At 52.1% G+C, this 25,178-nt stretch overlaps 1 protein-coding gene across 3 annotated transcripts in view; it reads left to right on the top strand.

Moving 5' to 3' along the window:
* The window catches only part of OPA1 (OPA1 mitochondrial dynamin like GTPase), a 55,336-nt gene that overhangs the window by 8,986 nt on the left and 21,172 nt on the right, over positions 1–25,178 (top strand). Inside the window, exons 5-18 of one of the 3 annotated variants that reach the window (XM_083363880.1) lie at positions 7,712–7,779; positions 11,620–11,757; positions 14,725–14,778; positions 15,581–15,685; positions 16,039–16,125; positions 17,504–17,617; positions 17,715–17,795; positions 18,873–18,947; positions 19,046–19,117; positions 19,549–19,656; positions 20,532–20,631; positions 20,957–21,087; positions 22,348–22,420; positions 22,514–22,586. In XM_083363880.1, coding sequence (XP_083220006.1) covers positions 7,712–7,779; positions 11,620–11,757; positions 14,725–14,778; positions 15,581–15,685; positions 16,039–16,125; positions 17,504–17,617; positions 17,715–17,795; positions 18,873–18,947; positions 19,046–19,117; positions 19,549–19,656; positions 20,532–20,631; positions 20,957–21,087; positions 22,348–22,420; positions 22,514–22,586 — 1,279 coding nt within the window. The remainder of the gene's footprint in view (positions 1–7,711; positions 7,780–11,619; positions 11,758–14,724; positions 14,779–15,580; positions 15,686–16,038; positions 16,126–17,503; positions 17,618–17,714; positions 17,796–18,872; positions 18,948–19,045; positions 19,118–19,548; positions 19,657–20,531; positions 20,632–20,956; positions 21,088–22,347; positions 22,421–22,513; positions 22,587–25,178) is intronic. The other 2 variants (XM_083363881.1, XM_083363882.1) reach the window with 2 other exon arrangements.

Here is a 25,178-nt window from a genome sequence, read left to right as displayed (position 1 = left end):
TACAAAACCTGGTGATGAGTCCCAGATGCTCTTTCCCATTCAGATAAACAGGAACAAGCAGAGCATTTTTGGTGAAATGTAAATTGCAAGACTGCAATTGCTAAAAGCATTTATTATATAAAATACCCTATTAATCACTGAGAATCCGGGCAAATACTATATAATTTAAAATATGTAGGTGTTCACTGTTACTGTCTCTAATACTCATACTTTCCAGATGTGGCTGTAGGCTTACATTACAATATTGCAGCAATTACTGTTTTGTCATTTCGTTATTGGAATATTGAATATCATTATCAAATCATCCAATTTCTAATTAAAGTTAACCATCTTAAAACACAATATAATGTTTAATCACCTTGTTCACTAACGGAGGAGTGAATTAATTTCTGATTATAATAATAATAATAATAATAATAAAGTTGGAAGGGACCTTGGAGGTCATCTAGTCCAACCCCCTGCTCAGGCAGGAAACCCTATACCATTTCGGACAAATGGTTGTCCAGTCTCTTCTTAAAAACTTCCAGTGTTGGAGCATTCACAGCTTCTGGAGGCAAGGAGTTCCACTGGTTAATTGTTCTAACAGTCAGGAAATTTCTCCTTAGTTCCAGGTTGCTTTTCTCCTTGATGAGTTTCCATCCGTTGCTTCTTGTCCTGCCTTTGGGCGCTTTGGAGAAGAGCTTGACTCCCTCTTCTTTGGGGCAGCCCCTGAGATATTGGAACACTGCTATCGTGTCACCCCTCACCCTTCTCTTCATTAAACTGGACATACCCAATTCCAGCAACCGTTCCCTGTATGTTTCAGCCTCCAGTCCCCCAATCATCTTTGTTGCTCTTCTCTGTACTCTTTCTAGAGTCTCAACATCTTTTTCACATCGTGGTGACCAAAACTGGATGCCGTATTCCAAGTGTGGCCTCACCAAGACCTTGTAAAGTGGTATTAATACATCACGTGATCTTGATTCCGTCCCTCTGTTAATGCAGCCTAGCACCGTGTTGGCTTTTTTGGTGTCTAAACCAAATCCCAGCCATCCACTACCTGATTCTGTCAAACTGTCTTTTCCGGTTGTGCCCAGTTTTACACCCCTTCCTGTCCTAAAATTGTCCCCCCCCCCCGTCCTGTGACTGAAGCCGAGCAGCGTTTTCCTGCCTCTTCTCTTTATGGATTCTTCCCCCGTCTGATGCCGAGGCTTATTTCTGCCCTGGTGAGTAGCCACCGGCACTGCGAATGGCCCTTCAGGATCTGCTGAAGATTAATTTGTGTTTAAAATGCCGCCACCTCAAATCCTCTGCCCGGTTTCATTTCATTTCTCTGCAGCTCGGTACCCTTCCAGTGATAACACTTCGAATTTCTGAAGTCCCAGTGGTAATCCTTCCTATTCCTCATTTTGCTCCACTGCTTTTTTGTTCATTTGATTTCATTACGGAAACTACCCTGCCTAGTTGTTATGCCAACAGTGAGACAGGCTACAGCAGTTAAAACGGAGCACAAAACACAATTGAAATCCAAATCCAAATATGTATAATGTAACCGCCAAAAGCTTGGTGAAGGAGAGGGGCTTCCTCGCGGGAGCCAAGCGCACCCCTTAACGCAGCGCCTGCCCGGAGGCAGCCTGGCGCCCTCTCCCTCCCGAAGATGATCTGAGTCACTGGCGAGGTGGTGGGGAAGGCAGTTGGGCCCTGAGCCCTGTGGGGTTTCAGCAGGAGAATGGCAGGAGCCTGAATTGCGGCAATCAAGGCGGCCGCAGGGGAAGACTTTGCGACAGGAGCAGAAAGTCTCGGCCGTGACTCCATCTTGGTTGCCCCATCGTCTTCCTCTGAAGACAGTCAAGTCCAAGGCAGGCAGAGCCGTGCCAGGAGGGCACCTTGGCCTAGGCCAGGGGTAGGCAACCTCGGCTCTTTTATGACTCGTGGACTTCAACTCCCAGAATTCCTGAGCCAGCCACGCTGAGGGGAAAGGGAAAGGCTTCCAAGCTGAGCCCTGGCTGGCTGAGGAATTCTGGGAGTTGAAGTCCACGACTCTTAAAGTTGCCAAGTTTGAAGGCCCTTGATCTAGACCAGCGGTAGGCAACCTTGGCTCTTTTATGACTCGTGGACTTCAACTCCCAGAATTCCTGAGCCAGCTGCTCGGTTCTGAGGATCAACCATGCAGGGAGGGCTCCCTCCAATTTGCCTGGGTTATATTTGGGGGTGGGGTCTCCAGTGAATCCCAAGGCCTGGTGTCTTAGCTGGCCTGCAGACCTCTAGCCAAAATCCATCAGGTGCTTTAAGGCAGGAGTCTCCAAACTTGGCAACTTTAAGACTTGTGGACTTCAACTCCCAGAATTCCTCAGCCAGCCATGCTGACAAGGGAATTCTGGGAGTTGAAGTCCACAAGTCTTAAAATTGCCAAGTTTGGAGATCCGTGCAATAAGGAAACCCAGCCTGGCTGGCAGGAGACTTTTTTCTCTAGGCAGAGATTAAGCGGGGGGGGGAGCAGGGAGGAAAGCGGGCAGCCGTCTTTCGATCTGGAGGGGCAGCCTCAGGCCATTTCTCTAAGCGAGCCGTGGGAGACTGTTAGGAAGGGTCTATTTGTGGGCCTGGTGATGTCCAGTTGCCGGACCAAGGCTCTTCTGTCGCTACTTTCAGGAAGCCGTTCCTCCTACATCAACGCAGCAAGGGTCCAGGAACCCCCGTGCTAATCCAATTCCGCTCCCATAAAATCAAGTCTCCTTGTTCGAGAACGTGCCAAGGATTTCACCATTTCCACCAATAAATCTGTCCCGAATGACAGACCACCGTGTCCCGGGGGGGGGGAAGCAAAGCAGGGCCCATCAGCCTGGGACCCCAGGAGACCGCATCCCGTGCGCGTTTGCGTTGCCAGACGGTGCGGGTAACTTGACAGCCCGACTCAAGCAGAAGCTCTGTTGCTGCTCACCCACGTGACAAGAATCTCGCCAGACTGTCCACCTCCCCGCTGGGGGACGGTCGGAGGAGGCTTCGGGGGGCCTGGGGGAGGCCGGGCCTCTGCTGCCTCCTGCACTGCAAGGAGTCCAGGCTCGGCCCCCTCTTAGTGCCTCCCGGAGATTCCCCCACATCCGCAAAGACAAGCTGCGGTGCGTGTGCTGCTGCTGCTGCTGCGGTGGCTGGCGAGGTTTCCTCAAGGCCTCCTTTCCATCTGCCCACTGAGCCCAGTGATGCTTATACATTAGATGACAGACATATAATTACACCCAATTGTAGCTGATATTTTGCCCCTCGGATCTGTAGGGCAGCGGTCCCCAATCTTTCCGTCTCTGTGGACCAGTTAAAGTTAAAGAGCAGCTTCTGTTCATTTTGACAGAGGTTATCATTGCATTTGTATTTTACTCTCTAAAATTGCATAAGTTCCTTCTTTCGTAAACTGCTCTTTCTAGCTGTCAGAGCCAGAAATACACAAATTCCTGTTCTTCCTTTTTTAGCAAAAAGTCCGTAAGGGGTTCCTAGTCACTCATAAATGTAACAAATTGCTTTTGCTGTCTTCTTGTTCCATCCTCAGTCTTTCCATTTCTGGGCATATAATTGTCTCGTAGCAGGAATCGTATATAAAAACAGCCCTGCGTGGCTCTTTTCTGGCTCTCTGTCCGTGAATCCCGACAAGAAAAGCTGTGGATTCAGTTCAGTCTAAGTCTTTGAAATTTTCGTATCGGCATATGTATTTTGATCCAGAATGTTCTGGCTTTTTCACAGGTCTGTCCGGCATGATAAAATTATGTTTCCCACATAAAATTGAAGTATTTTTATGCGCTCTAATAATTTCTCTGAGTTGTATAGAAAGGAACGTTTTAGAATCGTTTAAGTCTTCAACACACATACTGCGGTGACTCTGTGGGTCGCCAGTTTTAAGCATTGCAATAAAATCATGTAATTGAAAGAAAGAAAATTGGAAAGGGGAATCTTGTCTATGGGGATTCTCCAATCACCCAGATCATGATTGGCCCAAAGCTTTTTTTGAAAAGGCAAGTGGACTTTTTTTTTGGGGGGGGGGTTTCCCCTAAAAAGGTTTCACTCCTCATCTGGAACCGAAGAAGCTTCTTGGTTAAGAAGCGAAACATTTTCAAAGGGAAGAAACCAAGAAAAGTCCAGTTGCCTTTTTTTTTTTTGGAAAAAGGAATTTTGTGGTAAGATCTCACCCTCTCTTTCCATTCAAGCTGCAAGAAACAAAACAATTGCAGGTGAGTAAAACGCGCATTGCTGGCGCATTGGTCATTAAAAGGCCCCACAGATGTTAATGCAACAGGGCCCCTCCTGAGAGGAATTAAAAGTTGTAAATGGGGCGGGGGGGGCGAGGGTATATGCCTATGTAAAAAAAAATCCAGCTCTTTTTAGGAGTGAGGTTCAGCTTCTTCTCCAAAATGCTGCTGCCTAGATCAGGGCTTGGTGGACTCTTGGGTTTCATTCCTGCCAACGCCCGTCTGGTCAGCAAGGCCGGAGCGTCATAACTCCTCTTGAAGAAGCTGAGAGGCGGCTGAGCTTTCCTGCTCCTTTGGGCTCCTTCCGGTCCCTTGGAGGCCAGGGGGAAAAGCCAGCTCCCCTTTCCAAGGAAGGCCTGGACGGCCATTTGTCCCAGGAGGCCTCGGTTCCCCTGCTTGAGCCCTGGGCTGGACTAGAAGACCTCCCAGGGCCCCTTCAGCTCTGTTCTGTTCTCTATTCTATTCTGGATTTTATTCTATTCTGAATTCTGTTCTGTTCTGTTCTCTATTCTATTCTGAATATTCTCTTTTCTGTTCTCTGTTCTGCTCTATTCTCTACTATTCTCTATTCTATTCTACTCTAAATTTTATTCTGTTCTGTTCTATTCATATTCTATTCCGTTCTATTCTTGCACCATCCCGCGAGGGTTTTGCTCTTGTCCTTAGAATCGGAATCCGAGGGCTGGGAGGGACCTCAGAGGTCTCCTAGTCCAACCCCCAGCCCGAGGCAGGAGTCCTTATGCCACCTGGGACAAAAGGTTGTCCCAGCTTTCCTTGAAAACCTCCACCAATGGAGCACCCCCCCCCCTCTGGGAGGCAGGCTCGTAGCCCATCGGATCGTTGCTTCCGTTAACCGATGGGCCTGGGCATCAGTTGTGCCCAGAGTCTCCCCTCTCCCCACACCAATAGCCCAGGGGGGGGATCCGTCCACTGGCACGAAGAGACTTTCTGGCCTTTAAAGCCTCTTTCCAGCCTCAGCCGGCTCCGAAATAAAATGCAGACTCAAGGCGGCCTTGGGGGCTAAGCAAGTCTTCCTGCCTGCGTCTCTCCCCCCTCCGCAAAGCCTTTCCTAGCTCTCTCAGGCGCTTTGCAGAGCTCACCTGCCGAATTGGGCCTTCCCAGCCTCCCTCCGGCTTCCTCGTCTCCTCCCGAGCGTCCCCCTTTTTCTCCCTCTGCCCCAAGAGGAGAGAAATCGGGAAACTGTAGGTGGAATAAATGTCTCAAAAGGCAGCTGGACTCATTTTTCCCTCCAGAAAGAAGAAGAAGACTTTTCGCTCCTCATCCAAGAAGCTTTGTCAGTTATGATAGCAGGGATCCTTCCACCCCTCCCGCCATCAGAACTGATGAAGCTTCTTGGGTGAGGAGTGAAAATTCTCCTTCTCTTTCTCCTTCTGCTTCTGCTTCTCCTTCTTCGGGAAAAAAAACAGTCCAGCTGCCTTTTGAAAAGGCACCTTGCAGACATGTATGTGGAATAAGAAGTATAAGGGAGGTTTGAGGGAGCGGGAGGTTCAGAAATGTGATCTATAAAAATGAATGAGTGAGTGAATGAATGAATCAGTCAATCAATGAAACAATCAAATGTAATTTTCCTCCATGCCATCAAACTGGAATGGCTTAAGGCAGGTCTGCTCCTTCACAACAAAGTCTGTTCCCTACCTTTAAGCTAGCAGTGGAAAAAGGTAAACCAGGCTTGGTTAATAAATTTCTAGAATATTCATCAGAGTTTTGCAAGAGCTGCTAATTGTTTTATTATTGCTCTTAAGCAACTGCTCTTTCCACGTAGCTGCATGAGGGAAATGGCCATGCACACCGCAACGGCCTTTTGTGCAACAGCTACGAACCTGGTTCAGTTCTGATAAAATCAAAAATTGTGCCCTTGCCGGCTGTTCAGAGGTGCCTTTTTCCCAATTCCCCTTTGGAAGTCCAGCTTCCCCATTCCGTCGTCGTTTCAGGAGCCCTTGAACTTGTCCCCGTTTTATTTTTATTCTATTTTATTTATTACATTTATATGCTTCCCCTCCTGCTCACAAGCGACTCTTCACGTTGCCCCAGGACTTGGAAACAGTCTCCAAAAGTGTCCAGACTTTTAAGGGTCCACCCAGAGAAACCTAATTGACTGAGGGGGGGGCAGTGGCCCCCACAAACCAGCAGTGGCATCTCCGCAGCCTCTGCCAGGCCCAGCCGCCTCCTTGGCACGAGGGTGAGGCCAAGGACAGCAGACACGGCTGTACTGTAGTGCCCTGTTCCTTACCGACTACTTGGAGAAATTTTGCATTAGAGTTTGCCCCCTGGGTGCCCTTTAAAACAGGGCTTTTCAACCTTTTCACCCATTGTACCACTTTTAGGATATGGCGATATCCAAGGACCACCAGTCGCCTAGTGAGGGGTCAAAAACATGATGACCAAAAAAAAAAAAAGGAAAAAAGGGATGAAGTACAGGTAGTCCTCGACTTAGTGACTGTTCGAAGTTACAATGGGACTGAAAAAAGCCCCCCCCCCCGAGCCACAGCCGAGCAAGACACCTGCCTGCCCGCCCGGCGGCGCTCTTCCTCCTGTCCGAGGTTTTCATTCTTGTGAGCATTTCTGTTGAGGATTGGCAGTGGGGGTGGGGTGGGGTGTGTGTTTGGTTTTTATTCCCTCCCCTGTCTGCTGGATGGTTGCAGGAGGTTTTGGTCACTTCACATGACCCTGGGACACGGTGACCGTCATAAATAGGAATCAGTTGCCAAGCATCTGAATGTAAATCACAAGACCCTGGAGATGCTGCAACATTCCAGCTGGAGCCTGGCGCTGATCTTGGTGCTTCCGCTGAGCCCTGACAGCCCTGAAGAAGCACTGATCCTGGCGCTTCCGCTGAGCCCTGACAGCCCTGCAGCTCCAGCCGTCTCTCGCTCAGGCTTGTGTGGTGCTGCCACCGGTTCAGCTCATTCCCCTCCCCCGCTGCCACTTTTCTAGGATGGCCGCGTACCACCTGCCAGGTGCCCGTGTACCACAGGTGGTACCCGCATCACTGGTTGAAAAGCCCTGCTTTAAAACAAACAAATAAAGCAAATAACCCATGAGAGAACTTCCAGTGTCCTGTGGACAGACTCATAAAAGAAGACTGCCAGGTTTGCCTTTCTCAAGGGAACTCCCTCCCTGCAGAACATTCTCCCCCTGTCCCCTAAGGTTTGGTCAGCCACCACCACCCCAACCACCCCCTTGGTGCTCTGGAGGAGTCTTGTCCGGCAGAGCACTTGGAGAGCAAGATAAGAGGGACGCCAGAGTAGATGGGGCTGAATGCATGGGCTTGGTGGTGGTGACGGTCTTGTAGGCCTTCTGCAGTCCGGTGAGCAGGGCCCATACAGGTTGCTGGCCCCTAAATGAATGAATCGAATCAATCGATGAACGAATGAACGAACAGTGAGCAGATTGTTTCTGAAAGAGTGTGGCTTATCTGGGCTCTACTGGAATTGGGTGCCACCTGATGGGAACCCTCCTTCCTTCTTTCCCCCTCCCAGGTTCTTCCGGGGATTCGGCCTTCAGAGCCACCGACCACGGAAGCGAAAGCGACAAGCAGCACAAGAAGGTGAGCCGGGCAGGAGCAGAGCAAGCTCCGGGGCAGACAGACTCAGCAGAGGCCCAGCGTGGAAGGCCGGCTTTCTGCCTCCGAGCACAGGCGCTTTCTCAACCCCGCCTTGGGTTGCCAAAATGAGCCCGCCCAAGTCCAGAAAAATATTGCCGATGAGTCACCCCTGGCCAGGAGACAGACGCACCGACCTGCCTATTTTGAGTTTCCAAAATGTTTTGCTTTCGAATGGGTATCCAGACTTCAAAATGTAATGGGGGGCAGGGAAACACAATTCTCTCTTAAGGATGGCTCAGGAAAGGAAAAGAGGCCCGGATTCTCTGGGGATTAATCAGCACTTTGCACTGAGCCCAGAGGATAAGGAAATAAGTGGGGGGGGCTGGGGTGGATGAACTTCCATGCAGTTTACATCCAGCAGTTTTACTTAAGATGGCAGCTTAAGGGAAGTGTCAGGACCCACCCCAAACCACGTCTTAGGAAGACAAAACTCTTGGAGCCAAATCTTAGTCCAAAAGGAATCTTTACTATGACATGCTTGGTTGTAGGAATACAAGACAGGACTTAATATTGTTCTCCAAACTAAACCCTTATAAAGAGTTCCCGGTTCAACCCCCCCCCCCCCCTTAACCCCATTTGGTCAGTCCCCCATCATTTACCTCGTATCATCCCTCTCGTGGGAAAAAGGAACTTAGGACCTTTATGTTTATTGCTCTCTTCCGTGACACAAGCCAGATGCTCCTACCCTAACCCCCCCTTTTGTTCCCCCAGTTCAAAAGGCTTTCCTTTGAAATGCCTAATACAGGCTCAATACACATCTGTTCCCTCCTCCTCGGGAGATGGCAGGATCCCTGGAATAATGTTTTAAACATACATATGATATAAATGGATTCTGACAGTAAACCCAGAAACGTCTGCTGGAAGTCAGAGGGGAGGGGGTTAGCCCCTCACTCGGGGGCTCCAAGATGCGGCAGGTTAACACTTTGCAATCAGTAAAGGAGAATATTCGTAGCTCAGGGTTGAAAGGAGGGGTCTTTGGTGCCCTCTGAGCTGGGCTCTTTTTTTTTTAATTGAAAAGTTTTACAATACATTTTTTTTAAAAAAGACAACCCCTCCCAACCCCCTCCCCTCTCCCCAACCCTCCCCAACACCTCCCTCCCCTCCCCCTCCCCCCTCCCCGACTTCCCAGAGCTCAATACAGGGTATAAATATACAAACAATCATAGTCTACCTTATGCAAACAACAATAAAATATTAAATCTATCGCGCTTTAACTCTTATAAAATAACTACAAGCAATTTAAATATCACATCAATACTTATTCAAATGCTAGATGAAACGTTTTAGTCCCATATTTATTCTGGATATAATCAATCCATCTTCTCTTCTCTGAGCTGGGCTCTTGTAAACCTTTCATTACCCAACTGAGTAACATCATCAGTGCTAGATACGGGGGGTTGCAAATGAGCACTGATGACGTTACCTAGTTTGGGTCGTGAAACGTCTGCAAGGAAACAGCCCAACTCAGAGAGCGCCACGGGCCCCTCCGCCCTTTGCACATCACGTGCAGGCCAAGGAGGAGTTGTGGCCATCGCGAAGGGTCTGCCAGACACACACGGACACGCACACGCACCCCGCTGAGGCCAGGAGGGCACGCTGCTCTGATGGTGCTTTCAGCAGAGGGAAGCTCCCGTTGCAAAGTGGCTGCCTCGGTTGGTTTTTCTCCGCTCCGGCTTTTGGCAAGGAAGACCCAGGCGAGGCGGTTCCTGCCCTCGTCCTCCGATCCGATGGTTAGGATGCCGCCTGGTAGGGTAACGTGGGAGACAGGATCCTCCCCCCCTCCCCGCCAGGCGGCAAGAGGGCCTGCTGTAGCCCTGGGCAGAGGCTCCATGCCAGCTTGGCAAGGAAGCTGGTGCCCAACGGTGGTGTTGGAGGGGGCGGGAGGACACCGCCCCTCTTTCCCAGGGTTGTTGGCAGGCGGTGGTGGCCCCAGGATTCTGTGGGGTAAGTTGGGGAGCCCCTCTTGGACCCCCCCCTCTCCCCAAGCTGTACTGCTGCCCCACCATCTTCCCTTCTGGCTTGGCTGAAAGGAAATCTCATCATCCATAATTCCACCCTCCTCCGGTAGATGCTTCGCCATGTCCCCTGCTTGTCTGCTCCAGCTCTTCCGCAGCCCTTTGCTCCGATAAAGGAGAATCTTTGTCGCCCGGGGCTGAGAGGAGGGGGGCCCGGGGCTCTCTGAGCTGCGCTGGGGGGGCCTCGTTCTTTTCCGGCAGGGCCAGAGCTGATGCTCTCCGGAGGAGACCCTTGAAGGGGGCAGAAAGGCTAAGGCTGGCTTGTGCTGTCAGCCCCCCCCCCCCAGAACCAAAGAAGGCCCCAATTCCTTTCCCCCCCCCTCCCGGGACACAGACCGTGTTGCACAAGGGAGAAATGGTGTTTCCTCTCCATTCGGGTGGGCTGGCGGGACCCTGGTCTCTCCCTTCGGCTGTCCCCAGGGTTTCCTTCCCACGAAGGGCCTTCCTCCTCCTCCTCCTCCTCCTCCTCCTGCAGGAGGGGCCTGGGAGCCTCCCCCCCCCATCTCAGACTGGACCTGAGGCTTCCTACCCGGGTGGCAGCCGAAGAGGGGAAGGGGGGGTCCTTTGGGCTCCGCAGGGGAGGGGGAGGAGCCAGGCAGGAAGCGCCACGAGGGGGGGCCACCTCACTTCTAGGGATCTGTTCTTGTCATGCTCTGCGCTGTGCTCGGGCCTGATTTGAGAGCATTCAGACGCCGGGGGTATGTTTCTGACCCCGGAAGCCCCCCGCCCGCCCCCCCCCCAGATAAGCAGGGCTGGGAGACCCCGTGGAGCTCCTTGGCTGATAGGATGTAAAACTCCACAGGCAGGAACTTCTTGGTTGGGGGGGGGGGGTGGAGAGAGAGACTCAGCGGAAGGAGACCTGGCTTTGGAGCAGGGTGGCTTCCCTGCAGCGAGACCCCCCCTCCTCCTCCCCTCCCTCCCTCCCTCCCTCCCTCCTTGGAGCAGTGAGCCTGGTTGGGATGGCAAAGGGAGGGAGGGCTCTGCCTGACTGTCCTGGTGGTGCCAACTCTGCCTGCCTCCGCCTGCCCTATGCCGGATCCCTTTCTGTTGCTGGCCTGGGGCCTTCCCGGCCCTCCCCTAATTAACCCACCTCTCCCACCGGCGGTTTTATCGGCCTTCCACCCGCAAGGGAGGCTCCTGAAAGGCCGTCTCTGGTGCAGAAGGGTTTTGGGAGCACCAGGGACGGGTAAAATGTTCCATTTATCAGCCACCCGCTTCCATCTCCTCTGCCTGACCGGGAGCGTTCACACCGCCCCCGTTGCTGCTCCCGGGAGCCTCGGTTCGAAAGTGGTTTGCCAGCCGTGTGGCTAGAGACGGGCGCTGAAAGAAGTGAAAGCTGCCCCTGTTTGCAGAGATGGTGTCTGTCGGTTGTGCAGGTGTTCCACGTACCTCTGTGGCACGACGGGGAGACGGTCGTGACTGGATATTATTTTCTCCTCTTCAGCGCCAGCTGCGATTGTCCGGACAGTCCCAAGTTAACTCCCAAGAGGAGGAGTTTCGTACTTGGACTCCTCTTCGGAGGGTCCCAGTTTTCCTGTTTTGTGCTGGGGGGGGGACCCTGAAGGCGCCTCGTCCCCTCTTCTCTCTCGACCCTCCCTGAGGACGAGGCAGGTCTTTCTTCCGTCCCTCGACATTCATCTCCTCTTCCATCGGTTCTGTTGGCGTCTGTGTGCGTGTTTGTGTTGCACCTTTTGGTTTGACATTATTGCCCCCCTCACCTCCATTTTTTTTCCTTCTCCCCCTTCTCCCCCCCCCCCATGTGCGGCAGGGACTCCTGGGCGAGCTCATTCTCTTGCAGCAGCAAATCCAGCAGCACGAAGAGGATGTCCGCAGAGCCGCTGACCAATTTGGGCCAGCCGCCGCCTCTTCCTCCTCCTCTTCTTCCTCCTCCCAGCAGAAGCGCAAGGTGATGCCTCTCAGGGACCAGGCAGGCCTGGGGAGGGGGGGCTCCTGCTCTCCTCCCCCCTCCCTCCCTCCTCTTTCTCCCAATCAGACCCTTGGCAGTGATCGAACTGTGGTGGCTGGGCTTTCCGCTCTCCCGGCCTTCCTCTTGCGAAGGCCCCGATCCGTTGGCTCCCGGTTGTTCGTCCCGGGGCTGTCTTTCCAGCACGTTGATTCCCGCCTCTTTAATTCTCACAAAAGGGGGTGCTGATTCCCCTGGGAAATTCCCGGTTCCTCCTCGCCTTTTCTGTCCCCTTTTGAGACCGTCGGACGCCGATGGAGACCGAGACGGTCGTGTTGGTGGCTGCCTGGTCTTTGACAGCCGGGCTCGGTAACGGTCAGCGGTTGGGAAGGCAAAGCCTCTCTTGGAGGCCGTCCCTGGAGGTCAGATTCTGGCCATTTCGAGAAAGGTTCTTCCAGGCCAGGGAATCTCTGAAGAACATCCGGCCAGGATGGGGGAACCCGGGGCGGGGGAGAGTGGCAGGGGGGAGCTGAGAGCTGAGGAAAGAGGCCAGACAGCCGGGGAGGTCCCAAGTGAGGCTGTAGCCCAGCGTGTTCTGGTCTCCCATGGACCCCCTGTTGGAGCTCAGCCTGCCCCCCTACCCTCCATGCCCTCAAGGCATGGAGTGAGCAGCCACAGCGTGGAAGGAAGGGCTGCCAGGCCCACCTGGAGGAGACCTGGAGGGAATTTCCTCCCGGACAGATGATGAAAGCTGCTTTTAATGTTTTAACGCTTCCAGTGCTTTTAATGACTGCATAGTCACCAGAGATAAGCTTGATGGGTTTTTGTTTCTTTTTTAAAATTTGCACTTTAGTCCTGGGAGGTGATTATTGCCTTAATCTGCTTTCGGTGAGCCAAGGAACAGGATCTGACGGGATCTTCTATTCCACATACGGGGGGTGGTCAGCGTTATTTTGGGTTTCTTTTTAGCCCAGAAATCTCCTCTTCCGGTGGAGGAATGGATTAACCCACCGGCAAAACCATCCCGTTCTTTTTCATCCCTCCAACCTGTTCCCTGCTCTCCTGAAGGCTGGGGGGCTGTCGGCTGCTTCGCTCCACTCTGCTTTCTTTCCCTTCCGGAGAAGAAGCAGGAAACAGTACCAGTGCAGAAGCTGTGGATGCTCCATCGTTGGAGGTTATAAGAAGAGATTGGGCAGCCATTTGTCTGGAATGGCATAGGGCTACCTGCCTGAGCAGGGGGTTGGACTAGAAGACCTCCAAGGTCCCTTCCAACTCTTATCCTGTTACTGCTGAATTAGACTCCTTCAGCTGGAGGTGACTTTAACAGCCGTAAGATTCAGTCACCTCCATTCAGTGCCTCACACGGTAGTGCAGGGGTCTTCCAACTTGGCCCTTTGATGACTTGTGGACTTCAACTCCCAGAATTCCTCAGCCAGCATGCGTTGGCTGGGGAATTCTGGAAGTTGAAGTCCACAGGAAAGTTGCCACGTTTGGAGACCTCGGCTCTAAACCAATGATTCTCAGCCTTAGCAAATTGAAGATACGTGGGCTTCAGCTCCCAGAAGTCTGCGTAGCTGGCTGGGGAATTCTGGGAGTTGAAGTCCACAAGTCTTAAAAGTTGCCAAAGTTGGACACCTCTGCCATAGGCCAAAGCGTTGCTGCTCGACAAAGCTGAACATTTTTAGTCGCAAAAAGAAAAGCCTCTTTTTTTCCTGATTTCTCGCACGTTGACCACTTGTTCGTGAAGGAGAGGAGAAAACGTGACACTTGGCCAGCAATCCGTTTGTGGTCCTGGAGAATCAGGAGATGCAGGCAGCATAAACCTCCTGCACAGCTGGGCGACTATTCTGGGTGCTTCCCAGGCGCGCTGAAGCAGCTTCCCGTCACGCTGGAGTATAAGAGAAGCTCAGAGGAGAACAGACCAGCTTTGTCCTTCCCCCAACTCTCCCTCGTGGACCATCACTCCTTTGTCAGCTGGCAGCCCAGGGCTGCTCTTGGCTCAAGGGAAGGCAGCTGAAAGCTGTCCGATGGAGGGGCTCTCCCTGTTGAATGGCTGAGGAATGTCTGTCCTTGATCGAGAACATCATTCTGATGTGGAAAGAAAGAAAGAAAGACCAACTTTATGTTCTTCAGTTTGGACAGCTTGTTATTTTGAACATTAGAATAGCTCCTGCTAACACCCGGTGGAGCTCCGTCTACTTCAGGGCTCTTTTATGACGGGTGGACTTCAACTCCCAGAATTCCTGAGCCAGCATGGCTCAGCTTGGAAGCCTTTCCCTTTCCCCTCAGCGTGGCTGGCTCAGGAATTCTGGGAGTTGAAGTCCACGAGTCATCAAAGAGCCAAGGTTGCCTACCCCTGGTCTAGCTGAAACTTTTTGAAGCACAACAAATGGCATGAGGCATTAATGAATGTAAAGCAAATATTTCCCCTAAATTGTAAAACCAAAGGCTAGTGAGTATCTCTGTGCACATTTTTAAAAACCTTTTATTAACAGCACAGGAGATTTTTTTTTTGAGCAGAGATGGATGGAATTGGAGAAATCAGCTCTGTTGTTAGTGCATACAGAAAAGGTCTCTTCATTTAGAAGAACATGGTCCTCAAGCGCACTGCTAATAAATCTATAGCTTCTTCTTTTAGAAATAAGGGATCTTGAGTAAGTGTAGCAGCCATTATAGCAAAATGCGTTTAGGAATGAGTTTGATTTCGGGTCCAAGTTGTCAGATTTGACCAAATTGTTCTTGTAAAATAATGACTCTTAAATCTTATGATCTCCTGCATCTGAAATACTTTGGTGTTGTTGTTTTTTAATTTATAATTTCAGCTTGTATGGCCACCCAATCCTACGGGACTCATCAGTCTAACCACGATTAAAACAATAAATGGCTAAATGAATTTTTATCTCACCCTATAGTTGTTGGTAACATCCGAAATGCCCACCGTGTGCTTCTGTGTCCCTTTTGCTACTGCAGGTTTCTGATAAAGAAAAGATTGATCAGCTGCAGGAAGAATTACTGCGGACGCAGGTATGGGAACTTGGCGGTTGTGGAGGCCAGATTCTTCATTGGCCAGGTGGGTTGCGAAAAAAGCAAGGCAGGATCCGTGTAGCCCCACTGAACGTTTGATCCCCGGGGAGCGTGCTGCCTGCCGGTGAGATTCCTCCTGCCCTGTAGAATCAGATCCAGATGCGAGTCAGGGATTTAGGGTGACCCCAAGCACCTCTTAAAAATGCCATTATTGAAGAACTATTTTACCTTTCCTGGGAGGAAAACACAATGTTCTGAAGGAATCTGAGATCTTTTGGACACGAAGCAATAGAAACTAATCCAGGAGAGAAGCAACCTAGAACTAAGGAGGAATTTCCTAACAGTGAGAACAATTAACCAGCGGAACTACCTGCCTCCAGAAGTTGTAGGGGCTCTATCACTAGAGGCTTTCAAGGAGAGATTGGAGTGACATTTGTCTGGAATGGTGCAGGGGTAGGCAACCTTGGCTCTTTTATGACTGGTGGACTTCAACTCCCAGAATTCCTGAGCCAGCCACGCTGAGGGGAAAGGCAGAGGTTTCCAAGCTGAGCCATGCTGGCTCAGGAATTCTGGGAGTTGAAGTCCACGAGTCATAAAAGAGCCAAGGTTGCCTACCCCTAGTATAGGGTCTCCTCCTTCAGCAGGGGGTTGGACTAGAAGACCTCCAAGGTCCCTTCCAACTCTGTTATTCTATTTTTGTTGCTACATTATTGTTAGTTATTGGGTAAGAGAGCTGCAAACTTTTATCTCCTGCACTTCTCCTCTCCAGTCTTGACATTAACCACTTCCATCTTTTTTGCAGCTGAAATATCAGCGGATGCTGGAGCGTTTAGAGAAGGAGAACAAAGAGCTGAGGAAGATTGTCTTGCAGAAGGACGAGAAAGGCATTCATCAGAGGAAGGTGAAGGTAAGGGATGCAGGAGGTCTCCCCTGCTGCTGCGTTATTTCCAGGAGCGTTTTTCGCTTCCTGAAAGCCCAGCCTCCCGTGGATGGCAGCGGCAGTGAAGCCCCCTCTCCCCAGGCCCCACCAGCCAGAGTTCCTTGGCTAACGGGGTCCACAACATCCCTGCCTGCCTTCCTGGGCGGGAAACCTTCCCACTCCAGTCCCTCGACTGGCGTTCCGCACCACCGTGGCTCTCCCTCTTTGCCTGTCATTACAGGAAGGGATTAAGAGATTAGACGATGAGAGTGGTAACCTTTCCTTCTTCCCCATGCTTTGGCTCCGGCCCCACTCACCAAGTTCATCGTTTCCTTCCCTAGAAGTCTTTGATTGACATGTACTCCGAAGTTCTGGATACCCTGTCAGACTACGACGCCAGCTACAACACCCATGATCACTTGCCTCGGGTGAGTTGGCGATGACCCTCTGCATTCACACGTTTCTCTATTCCTGTCAGAAGCACCTAGGCGTGCAGACATACGTCGTTCAACCCTGGGTGTCTCTCTGGAGATTCTCCGCCTATCCAGGTCATGGTTGTCTCAGGGGTGCTTTTTCCAAGAGGGGACGGGACTTTCCTGGGGTTTTTTTCCCCCTTGAAGACGTTTCGCTCCTCAGAACCAAAGAAGCTTCTTGGATGAGAAGCAAAACGTCTTCCAGGAAAAAAAAAAACCCAAGAAAGTCCTATCGCCTCTTGTAAAAGCATGGAATTGGAATTGGAATTGGAATTCGTCACTGAGGATATAAAACAGGAAATATGACACGTGTCACAGTTCGGACAGATGAAACTCTTCAAATAACTTCAAGGCATTGTTTACCTTAAAGAATCTTTATTTGAGTAGCCTATCCTCGGCACTCACTGAATTCCCCTCCCCTGAGTACATAGTATCAAAGCACAATTGCCTCTTCCAATTAACAGTCATAAATCACGTTCCCCAATTAGCTTGAAGCGCAGGCTGCACTCCGGCCCGCCAATTCCTTATCATCTCTTATTTCAATGACCTTGGTTCTCACACTAGGTTCAGTGTTCTTCTGGCTGTCTGGACTCTCATTCACATCCCCCCTTCCCCAGCATCCTCTAAGTCTAAAAGCGAAAAGAAGAAAATGACTACATTTCCATCTGTTGTCAATGCAAAAACATCCGATGTTAGCAGCGTTGACAACATGTGCAAAAATTATGTAGAAAAAACACGATTAAAACTAAAAAGACGTTTGCCCGGTCCCGTCGCCAGCATGTTCTCTCGCCAGCGGGAGCTCTTCCTCCTCCAGACGTAGTGAAGAGCCTCCTGCACAGCGCAGCCTGGGTGAGACGGTTTGTTCTTCTCCACGTTCTCACAAAGCGTCTTCTGTGGGGAAGCCCCATTTTCTTAAGAGGGACCTTTGATCTTCCTGCTGGGGAGTGCAGCCTTTTTTAGCGCTTTCCGTACAGGCCAAGGTTGTTCTTGACCAGGCAGTAGACCGTCGTGTGGCTCGCATTCTGCATTCAGACTGAAAAAGGGCAGTGGAGCTGTGAGGAAGAGGAAGGCTGCCATAGTGGGAAAGGCCTCGGTTGTTAGGGTAGCAGGCAATAGCCGGCTTGCTTTGGGGGCATCCCAGGAAGACTGTATCCAGATGGAATTGATCTCTCTCGGATCTTCTGTAGAGCAACTTTTGAAAAGCTTGGTTTGGAATTTGGGAAGCCGCCTCGTAGTCAGGAAGCAAAATCCTGGAGCGGTGGGCAGAAACGCCGCCGGCCCGACCTCGGGAGAAAGCCTTCGTCCCTTTGAAGAGACGGCCTTTGCCTTCCAGGTGGTGGTGGTGGGAGACCAGAGCGCCGGCAAAACCAGCGTGCTGGAAATGATCGCTCAAGCCCGGATCTTCCCTCGGGGCTCGGGAGAAATGATGACGCGCTCGCCCGTCAAGGTAGGAGCCCTGGGCCCTCCAGAGGAGACCCGATCCCGATGGGATCCGCTCTGAGGTTTAACGCGGTCCCTTTTCTCGAATCCACTTGGGGCCTCAGGTGACTCTCAGCGAAGGTCCTCACCACGTGGCCATCTTCAAGGACAGCTCCCGGGAGTTTGACCTGAACAAGGAGGAAGATGTAAGTTCCAAGGAGCAGACCGCTCTCGGAGGGTTTGCTTTAAAAAAATGTACCCCCAGGATGAATTACCTGCCGGTGGTAGCAAGGGATTTCGGTAAGGGGGGGTTGGAGAGAGGTCAGCTCATTCAGAGGTGGGCCCAGCTGGATGCTTCCTCGTCCGTGTCGCTGAAAGAGGCAGTGGTGCCCCCTCTTCTAGGGGCTTCTGGGAAATTCTGGCTGTGTCTCCCAGTTTCCTCTTCTGGGGAGAAGGTGGCTGGGGAGGGGAGGGGATCACGGGGTTTGGGTTCAGGCCGCGGCCTGGGAGTCGGGCGCCAAGGATCAGCTCCCCACAGGAAGAGATTCATTGCTACGCAGCCTCTGCGCAGGAATCTTCCCGGTGAGCGGATGCCGCTGCTGCTGAGGGACTCTGCCTGTCTGGGGTCATGGCGGGGGAAGGGGGGGCAGGACTGAGCCTTTTCTATCGTGCCTGACAGAGGACTGCTAGGCCTGTCCGTTTATCTCTCAGATCCACATAAAAACTCCAGGGTGAGCACCCTGGAGGCCTCTCCTCTCTACCCAGGGAGTCCCCAACTTAACAACCTCACTTGGAATCGGAACTTCCACAGCTAAGCAGCAACGGTCGTTCAGTGAATCACGCCCAACTTTATGGCCATTTCTGTCCCCAGGGTCGAGGGAGTCACGCAAGCGAATCCGGCTTCCCCCACTGGCTTTGCTTACGGGGAGGTTGCAAGCGGCAATCCCAGCTGGCGCTGTGGCTTTCAGAAGCCCCGGGGCCTGGACTTTGATCGTGTGACCACGGGGCCACTGTGATGGGTGATGAGCACCAGTGCCGGTCGTAAATCGCCTTTTCCAGCCCCGTCGTAACTTTGAAAGGTCACTATATGCAGGGTCGTTAATGCAAGGACTGCCTGCAGCCTGACTGCGTTCTTCTCTGTGGCTGTTCCCGAGGACGCCTCCCCCAGGCAGGGCCGGGCTCTGTGCGCCTCGGGCCTCTTCCGGTTCCTCCGGGGGGGGCTCGGGGTTCACGCTTCGCCCCCCACCCTGACTCTGCCCCCCCATCTGCTTGTGCCGAGACAGCTGGCAGCCTTGCGACACGAGATCGAGATCCGGATGAAGAAGAGCGTGGGCAGCGGCTGCACCGTCAGCTCGGAGGTGAGGGCCCCCCCCCCCGTGCCCCTCCCCACTTCCCCCCATCCGTTCCCCCCTCCCCTTTCTCTCTCCCTCAAACTGTGGTGCTGTTTCCCTTGCAGACCATCTCGCTCAGCGTGAAGGGGCCCGGCCTGCAGAGGATGGTGCTGGTCGATTTGCCCGGCGTCATCAGCGTGAGTCTCCTGTGCTGGGCAGGGAGGGTTGCGGCCGAGGAGGCGGGGCCTCGCTCCACCCGGCTGGGTCTCTCGGCTGCAAAACGGGGGGGCTGCTGTCCGTCTGGGCCCTGGTTAAAGGGGCACGCGCACCCCTCGGGTTCTTTGCAAAGAAATCTGAGCAATGACACGGCCACAGATTTAACATCCAATCTTGGATCCCAGCTCAGCCACAAAAGTCCAGGGACGATTGGGGGCTGAGCCTTTTCAACCGAACGCCGCCCCCCCCCCCGCTCCTGCTAGACGAAGGGAGTGTTGCCTACACCGGAGGCCCCCAACCTTTGGGGCACCAGGGGTCGGGTCCTTGGAAAGAGGTTTTTCCACGGAGCGGAGAGTGCGTGGTTTCGTGTGCTGCCTGCATCCCACGGTTGGGGCTTTCCTTGTTTGTGCGGACATGCCACGGACCGGTACCGGTCCACGGACCGGGGGTTTGGGGATCCCTGGTCTGCACCAAGGACAGGTGGCCTTTCCCAGGTTGGGGCACTGCTGCAGCATTTAAAGTACGTTTTAAGTTTCTAGCGTTAAAGAAATGTGCGTTTTCAGTTAAAAGGGCCCAGATCTGACGCAGAGTCCTGCCTTTTGCTTAGCGCTCGAGGTTCTAGCTAGAAGGTCGCTGAGGACATCCAGGGACAGATCAGGGTTTACAAAAGGCCAGCCCAGGGCTGACCCCACTGAAGGGATGGAAAGTTCCCAGGGGCCTTAAACCTCCCCCAGCCTCTTTGGCCCTGGCAGGGTGAAATTAAAGCCAGTTTTTCCCCCATTCAGAGGGAGCAGTTCACTCCTAAATGCAGCTGCCTACAGAATGTTGCATTCTGCATCCAGTTTTGGTCGTCACAATATAAAAAAAAGGATGTTGAGACTCTGGAAAGAGCGCAGAGAAGAGCAGTGAGGAAGATTAGGGGACCAGAGGCTAAAACACATGAAGAACGATTGCTGGAATTGGGGATGTCTAGATTAATGAAGAGAAGAACTAGGGAGGACACAATACCGTGGCAGTGTCTCAATATTTGGGGGCTGCCACAGAGAAGGGGGCGGGAGTCCGCCTACCCTACAGAGCGCCCGAAGGCAGGACAAGAAGCAACGGATGGAAACCGATCAAGGAGAGAAGCAACCTGGAACTAAGGAGAAACTTCCTGACAGGAAGAACAATTAGCCAGTGGAACTCCTTGCCTCCAGAAGCTGTGAATGCTCCAACACTGGAGGCTTTTAAGATGAGATTAGACAGCTGTTTGTCTGGAGTGGTACAGGGTCTCCTGCTTGAGCGGGGGGTTGGACTAGAAGACCCCCAAGGTCCCTTCCAGCTCTTGTTATTCTGTTAAGCGGCAGATTGAAACCTCAAATACGGAGACATGAGAGTCAGCCTCTGTTTCCCCAGACGGTGACCTCAGGGATGGCGGCGAACACCAAAGACCTCATCTTCAGCATCAGCAAAGCCTACATGCAGAACCCCAACGCCATCATCCTCTGCATCCAAGGTGAGGGAACCGGGAGCCTTGCTGGCCGCGCAGGAGGTTTTGCTGGTGGGAGAGGGACCCCCCCCCCCGCCTGCCTTTGACCCACTGGGCTCCGAGTGGGGGTGGCAGGGCAGGGCACGCCTGCCTCCGAGCTGTGGGTAGACAGCCGACCTTCTCCTTGACCATCGGATGTTCAACGGCTCCCAGGGTTGAATAAGAACGATGCCCCTCTTTCTTTCTTTCTTTCTTTCTTTCTTTCTTTCTTTCTTTCTTTCTTTCTTTCTTTCTTTCCTTCCTTCCTTCCTTCCTTCCTTCCTTCCTTCCTTCCTTCCCTCCCTCCCTCCAGATGGCTCCGTGGATGCCGAGCGCAGCATCGTCACTGACCTGGTCAGTCAAATGGACCCTCAGGGCAAGAGGACCATCTTTGTCTTAACCAAAGTGGATCTGGCAGAGAAAAACGTGGCCAGTCCCAGCAGGGTGAGGAGGGGAGGGGAAGGTTTTCAGCTCGTTCTGCAAGCAGAAATTTTTTTATAAAAAAAAGAAAAAAACTATACTATCTTCCCATATGAAGCTCTTACCTGTTAACTGTTAGGAATAACCAGGGGGTCCTGGTGTGATTTGTCAGGAAGATTCCGTAATTTGGGATCCGTCATTGTGCCTCCTTGTCTATGAGATTTTTCTTCCACGGAAGGCTTGTTCCTCCGCTGAGGTTGGCAGTGGTTTTTTACGTCTCCTGGGTCTGTATATAACTCCGAAGCGACAGGAAAGAGCTACGCTTCGTGACTGGTGTGCCCGTTGGAAGCTTATGGGGAAATGCCTCTGGAGCAGAGGTCTCCCAACTCGGCCACTTTAAGACTGGTGGACTTCAACTCCCAGAATTCCCCCGCCAGCCATGCATTCTGGGTTGACGTTCACCAGTCTTAAAGGGGCCCGGTTTGTAGGCCCGTGCACTAGACAAGAGACCCTGGGCAGGCAAGTGGCTTCCGAGGGGGCATCCCTGGCGCCTTGGACGCAGCCAGGTGGTGCAGAGCAGAGCCTCGGGACCCCCCCTTCCCCGCTTGCTGTGCTGGGGGGGACGGTCACCGTCACCATTCCCAGCTGCAGGGTGTGACTTGAAGCATCCCGAAATCCCCTCTGCCCCGTGGACTGTAGGAGCCCTCCTGCTCTGTGCCTGGGGGGGGGGAGTTGAAGGGGGGTGTGGGGAGGCAAGGCTGTCTTCCCTGAAAAACCAGGGACAGCAAAGCCACCGGTCAGGATGCATTTACAGGCAGTCCTCTTTATAGCCTTCTCTTTAATGACCACTCAAATGGCACGCTGGACCCCTCCAAAAGCCACTTCTGACCCATTTTTTAAATTACGCAAACACTCACAGGTCACATGGTTGCATTTGGGGCACTTGACAGGTGGCTCCCTTTATGCCTCTTAGCAGCATCCCCCTCAATCACGTGACTGCAGTGTCCTTTGCCGGTTTCTGGCCAAAAAAAACCTTCCCATTTGGGAAAAACTCATTCACTTAACGATGCAAAAATGTCAAAACTAACAAAGCAAAAAGGTCGTCAAATAGATCACGTCCACTCATGTGATGCCTCCGTTGTAAGTCGAGGTACTTTTGATTCCTGTCCTGGGCGGGGGGACACAATGCCCACCTCGTGATGGTGGAGGGTTTTGCCAAAAGTCAGGGACCCCCCCCCCACCCCATCCCGGTGGGGCTGAGCCGCTGCTTTCCTCTCCTCGCAGATTCAGCAGATCATCGAAGGCAAACTCTTCCCCATGAAGGCTCTGGGCTATTTTGCCGTGGTTACCGGAAAAGGTACGTCAAATGGACATTTGTCCAGCTTGCAGCCCCTTCCTTCCCTCGTGGCCCGGTTTCGAATGCTTCTTCTTTCTTCCTCTCTCTCTCTAGGAAACAGCAGTGAAGGTATTGAATCTATTAGAGACTACGAAGAGGAATTTTTCCAAAACTCCAAACTATTAAAGTAAGCTAATTCTCAGTTTCTAAAGCATGTCTTGCTGTTCTAAAGCTACTTTTGCTGTTGTTAGCTGCGAAGTCGTGTCCGACCCCTCGCAACCCCATGGACAACGTTCCTCCAGGCCTTCCTGTCCTCTACCATCTCCTGGAGTCCATTTAGGCTCACGCCTGCTGCTTCAGGGACTCCATCCAGCCACCTCATTCTCCGTCATCCCCTTCTTCTCTTGCCCTCAATCTTTCCCAGCATTAGGCTCTTCTCCAGTGAGTCCTTCCCTCTCATTAGCTGGCCAAAGGGTTTGAGTTTGAGCTTCAGGATCTGGCCTTCTAAAGAGCAGTCGGGGTTGATCTCCTCTAGGACTGACCGGTTGGATCGCCTTGCAGTCCAAGGGACTCGCAGGAGTCTTCTCCAGCACCGGAGTTCAAAGGCCTCCATTCTTACTTACTCAGGCATATTTCAGAATTGTTCAGGCTGTGAAGCGTTTTGCTTGGCCAGGCAACAGCCTTCTGAGCAGGGCCTGGGAAGGCGGCCTTCAGGCCCTCGGCGGCAGGACAACCCCAGCCTCTGAGCTCTGGAAGACAGAAGGTCAAAGGAGAAGAGGCGAAGAGGGCTAGATAGCATCTTTGACACAAGAAACACGAATTTGGGCAAACCCCAGGGGACGGGAGAGGATGGGGGGCCTGGTGAATCGTGGTATCGCAAAGAGTCCGACGCGACTTAGCTGAAAAAGAAGCAACAACCAAAGCCTCAGTCTACCCTGCTTCTTCTGCTCTCTTCCAAATAATGATGCCCAGAAACACTCCGTCACCCTCGGGCTTCTCTGTTATTTTGCACAGCCTTCTCAGGCTGGGGGGGCGGGGGGGAGGTGTTTCTTGGTTTTGTTGCACATTCAAATCAAAGGAAGGGGGGAATATCAGCTCCATGGATGCCCCAGGAAGAAAGCAAAGTGCCACAAGGAAACGCTGACTCCTTTCTTGTCGCGGCTCTCTCCAGGACTGAGGCCTTCCTTGAATGAGCTTAAATTTCCAAAGCCGAGAAGTTTGGCCTCTGGGACGCGGAAGGGACCGATGGTTTGGCTAGCCCAGGGGTCTGCAACCTTGACAACTTGTAAGACTTGTGGACTTCAGCTCCCAGAATTCCTCAGGCAGCTCCAGGGATGTGCAACCTTGACAACTTGCAAGACTTGTGGACTTCAGCTCCCAGAATTCCTCAGGCAGCTGGAATTGTAGGAGCTGAAGTCCACAAGTCTTAAAGTTGTCGAGGTTGCACACCCCCTGGGCTAGCCAAATTCTTGCACATCTTGTGTTTGAGTAATCTTGGAGAACTGGGGAAGGGCCAGGCGATTGCCTCAGAAATAGGGGAAAGACTATCAAGGAAGATATATTACTCTATGACCGCTCTGGCATTGAGACTGGGGGAGATTCTGGAGGAAATGATAAAGAAATTGATTTGTGAGCACATTGAAATCCAGGCAGGAGTTAACCAGAAGCCGGTGTGGATGGGCTAATCTTATCTCCTTTTTGGACTGGCTAATTGCCTTAAGAGATTGTGGAAATGCTGCACACATTATGTACCTTGTGCAGAGCACAGAACAACATATGGCTGTGTATACCGGCATCTCAGACTAACCAATCTTTTCCATCCTTAACTATGGGGGGTGAGGTGTTACCCCCCCCCCCCCCCCCCGTTGATAGGGCCCGCAACTTGGGTGTCCTCCTGGATTCACGGCTCAGTTTGGAAGATCATATAGGAGCCGTGGCCAGGGGAGCTTTTGCCCAGGTTCGCCTGGTGCGCCAGTTACGGCCTTATCTGGACCGAGATGCCCTATGCACAGTCACCCATGCGCTCATGACCTCCCGGCTAGACTACTGCAATGCTCTCTACATGGGGCTGCCCCTGAGGACCACTCGGAGGCTTCAACTGGTGCAGAATGCAGCCGCGCGAGTTGTGATGGGAGTCTCCCGATACTCCCATGTAACACCTCTTCTCCGTGAGCTGCATTGGCTTCCAGTTGCCCTCCAGGTGAGATTCAAGGTGCTGGTGATGACCTATAAAGCCCTAAATGGCATGGGCCCGGATTATCTAAGGGAGCACCTGCTGCCAGCGTCAATTTCCCATCGTCCTGTGCGCTCCCACAGGGAGGGCCTCCTCAGGGTACCACCAGTCAAGGATTGCCGACGGGCAGTCCACAGGGGGAGGGCGTTTTCTGTGGGCGCGCCTGCCCTATGGCAGCGTTTCCCAACCTTAGGAACTTGAAGATGCGTGGACTTCAACTGCCCTATGTAATCAACTGCCAACGGAACTCCGGACTGCCCCCGACCTTCGTTCATTTCGCCGGGACCTAAAAACCTGGCTCTTTGAACTATCTGGTCTGGACTGAGGGGTTTAATGTTTTTAAATTGTGATTTAATTTTTGCGGCTAGACGTAATTTAATTTTATTTTAATTTTATATTGGATTGTTTTTAAATTTTGCCTTGTAAACCGCCCTGAGTCCTTTGGGAATAGGGCGGTATATAAACCAAATAAATAAATAAATAAATAAATAAATAAATAAATAAATAAATAAATAAATAAATAAATAAATAAATAAATAAATAAAT

This window comes from Vipera ursinii, assembly GCF_947247035.1.
Source record: "Vipera ursinii genome assembly, chromosome: 5".
Lineage (NCBI taxonomy): Eukaryota > Metazoa > Chordata > Lepidosauria > Squamata > Viperidae > Vipera > Vipera ursinii.
Note: the sequence above shows the minus strand (reverse complement) of the source record. Positions and strands in the feature narration are given on the sequence as shown.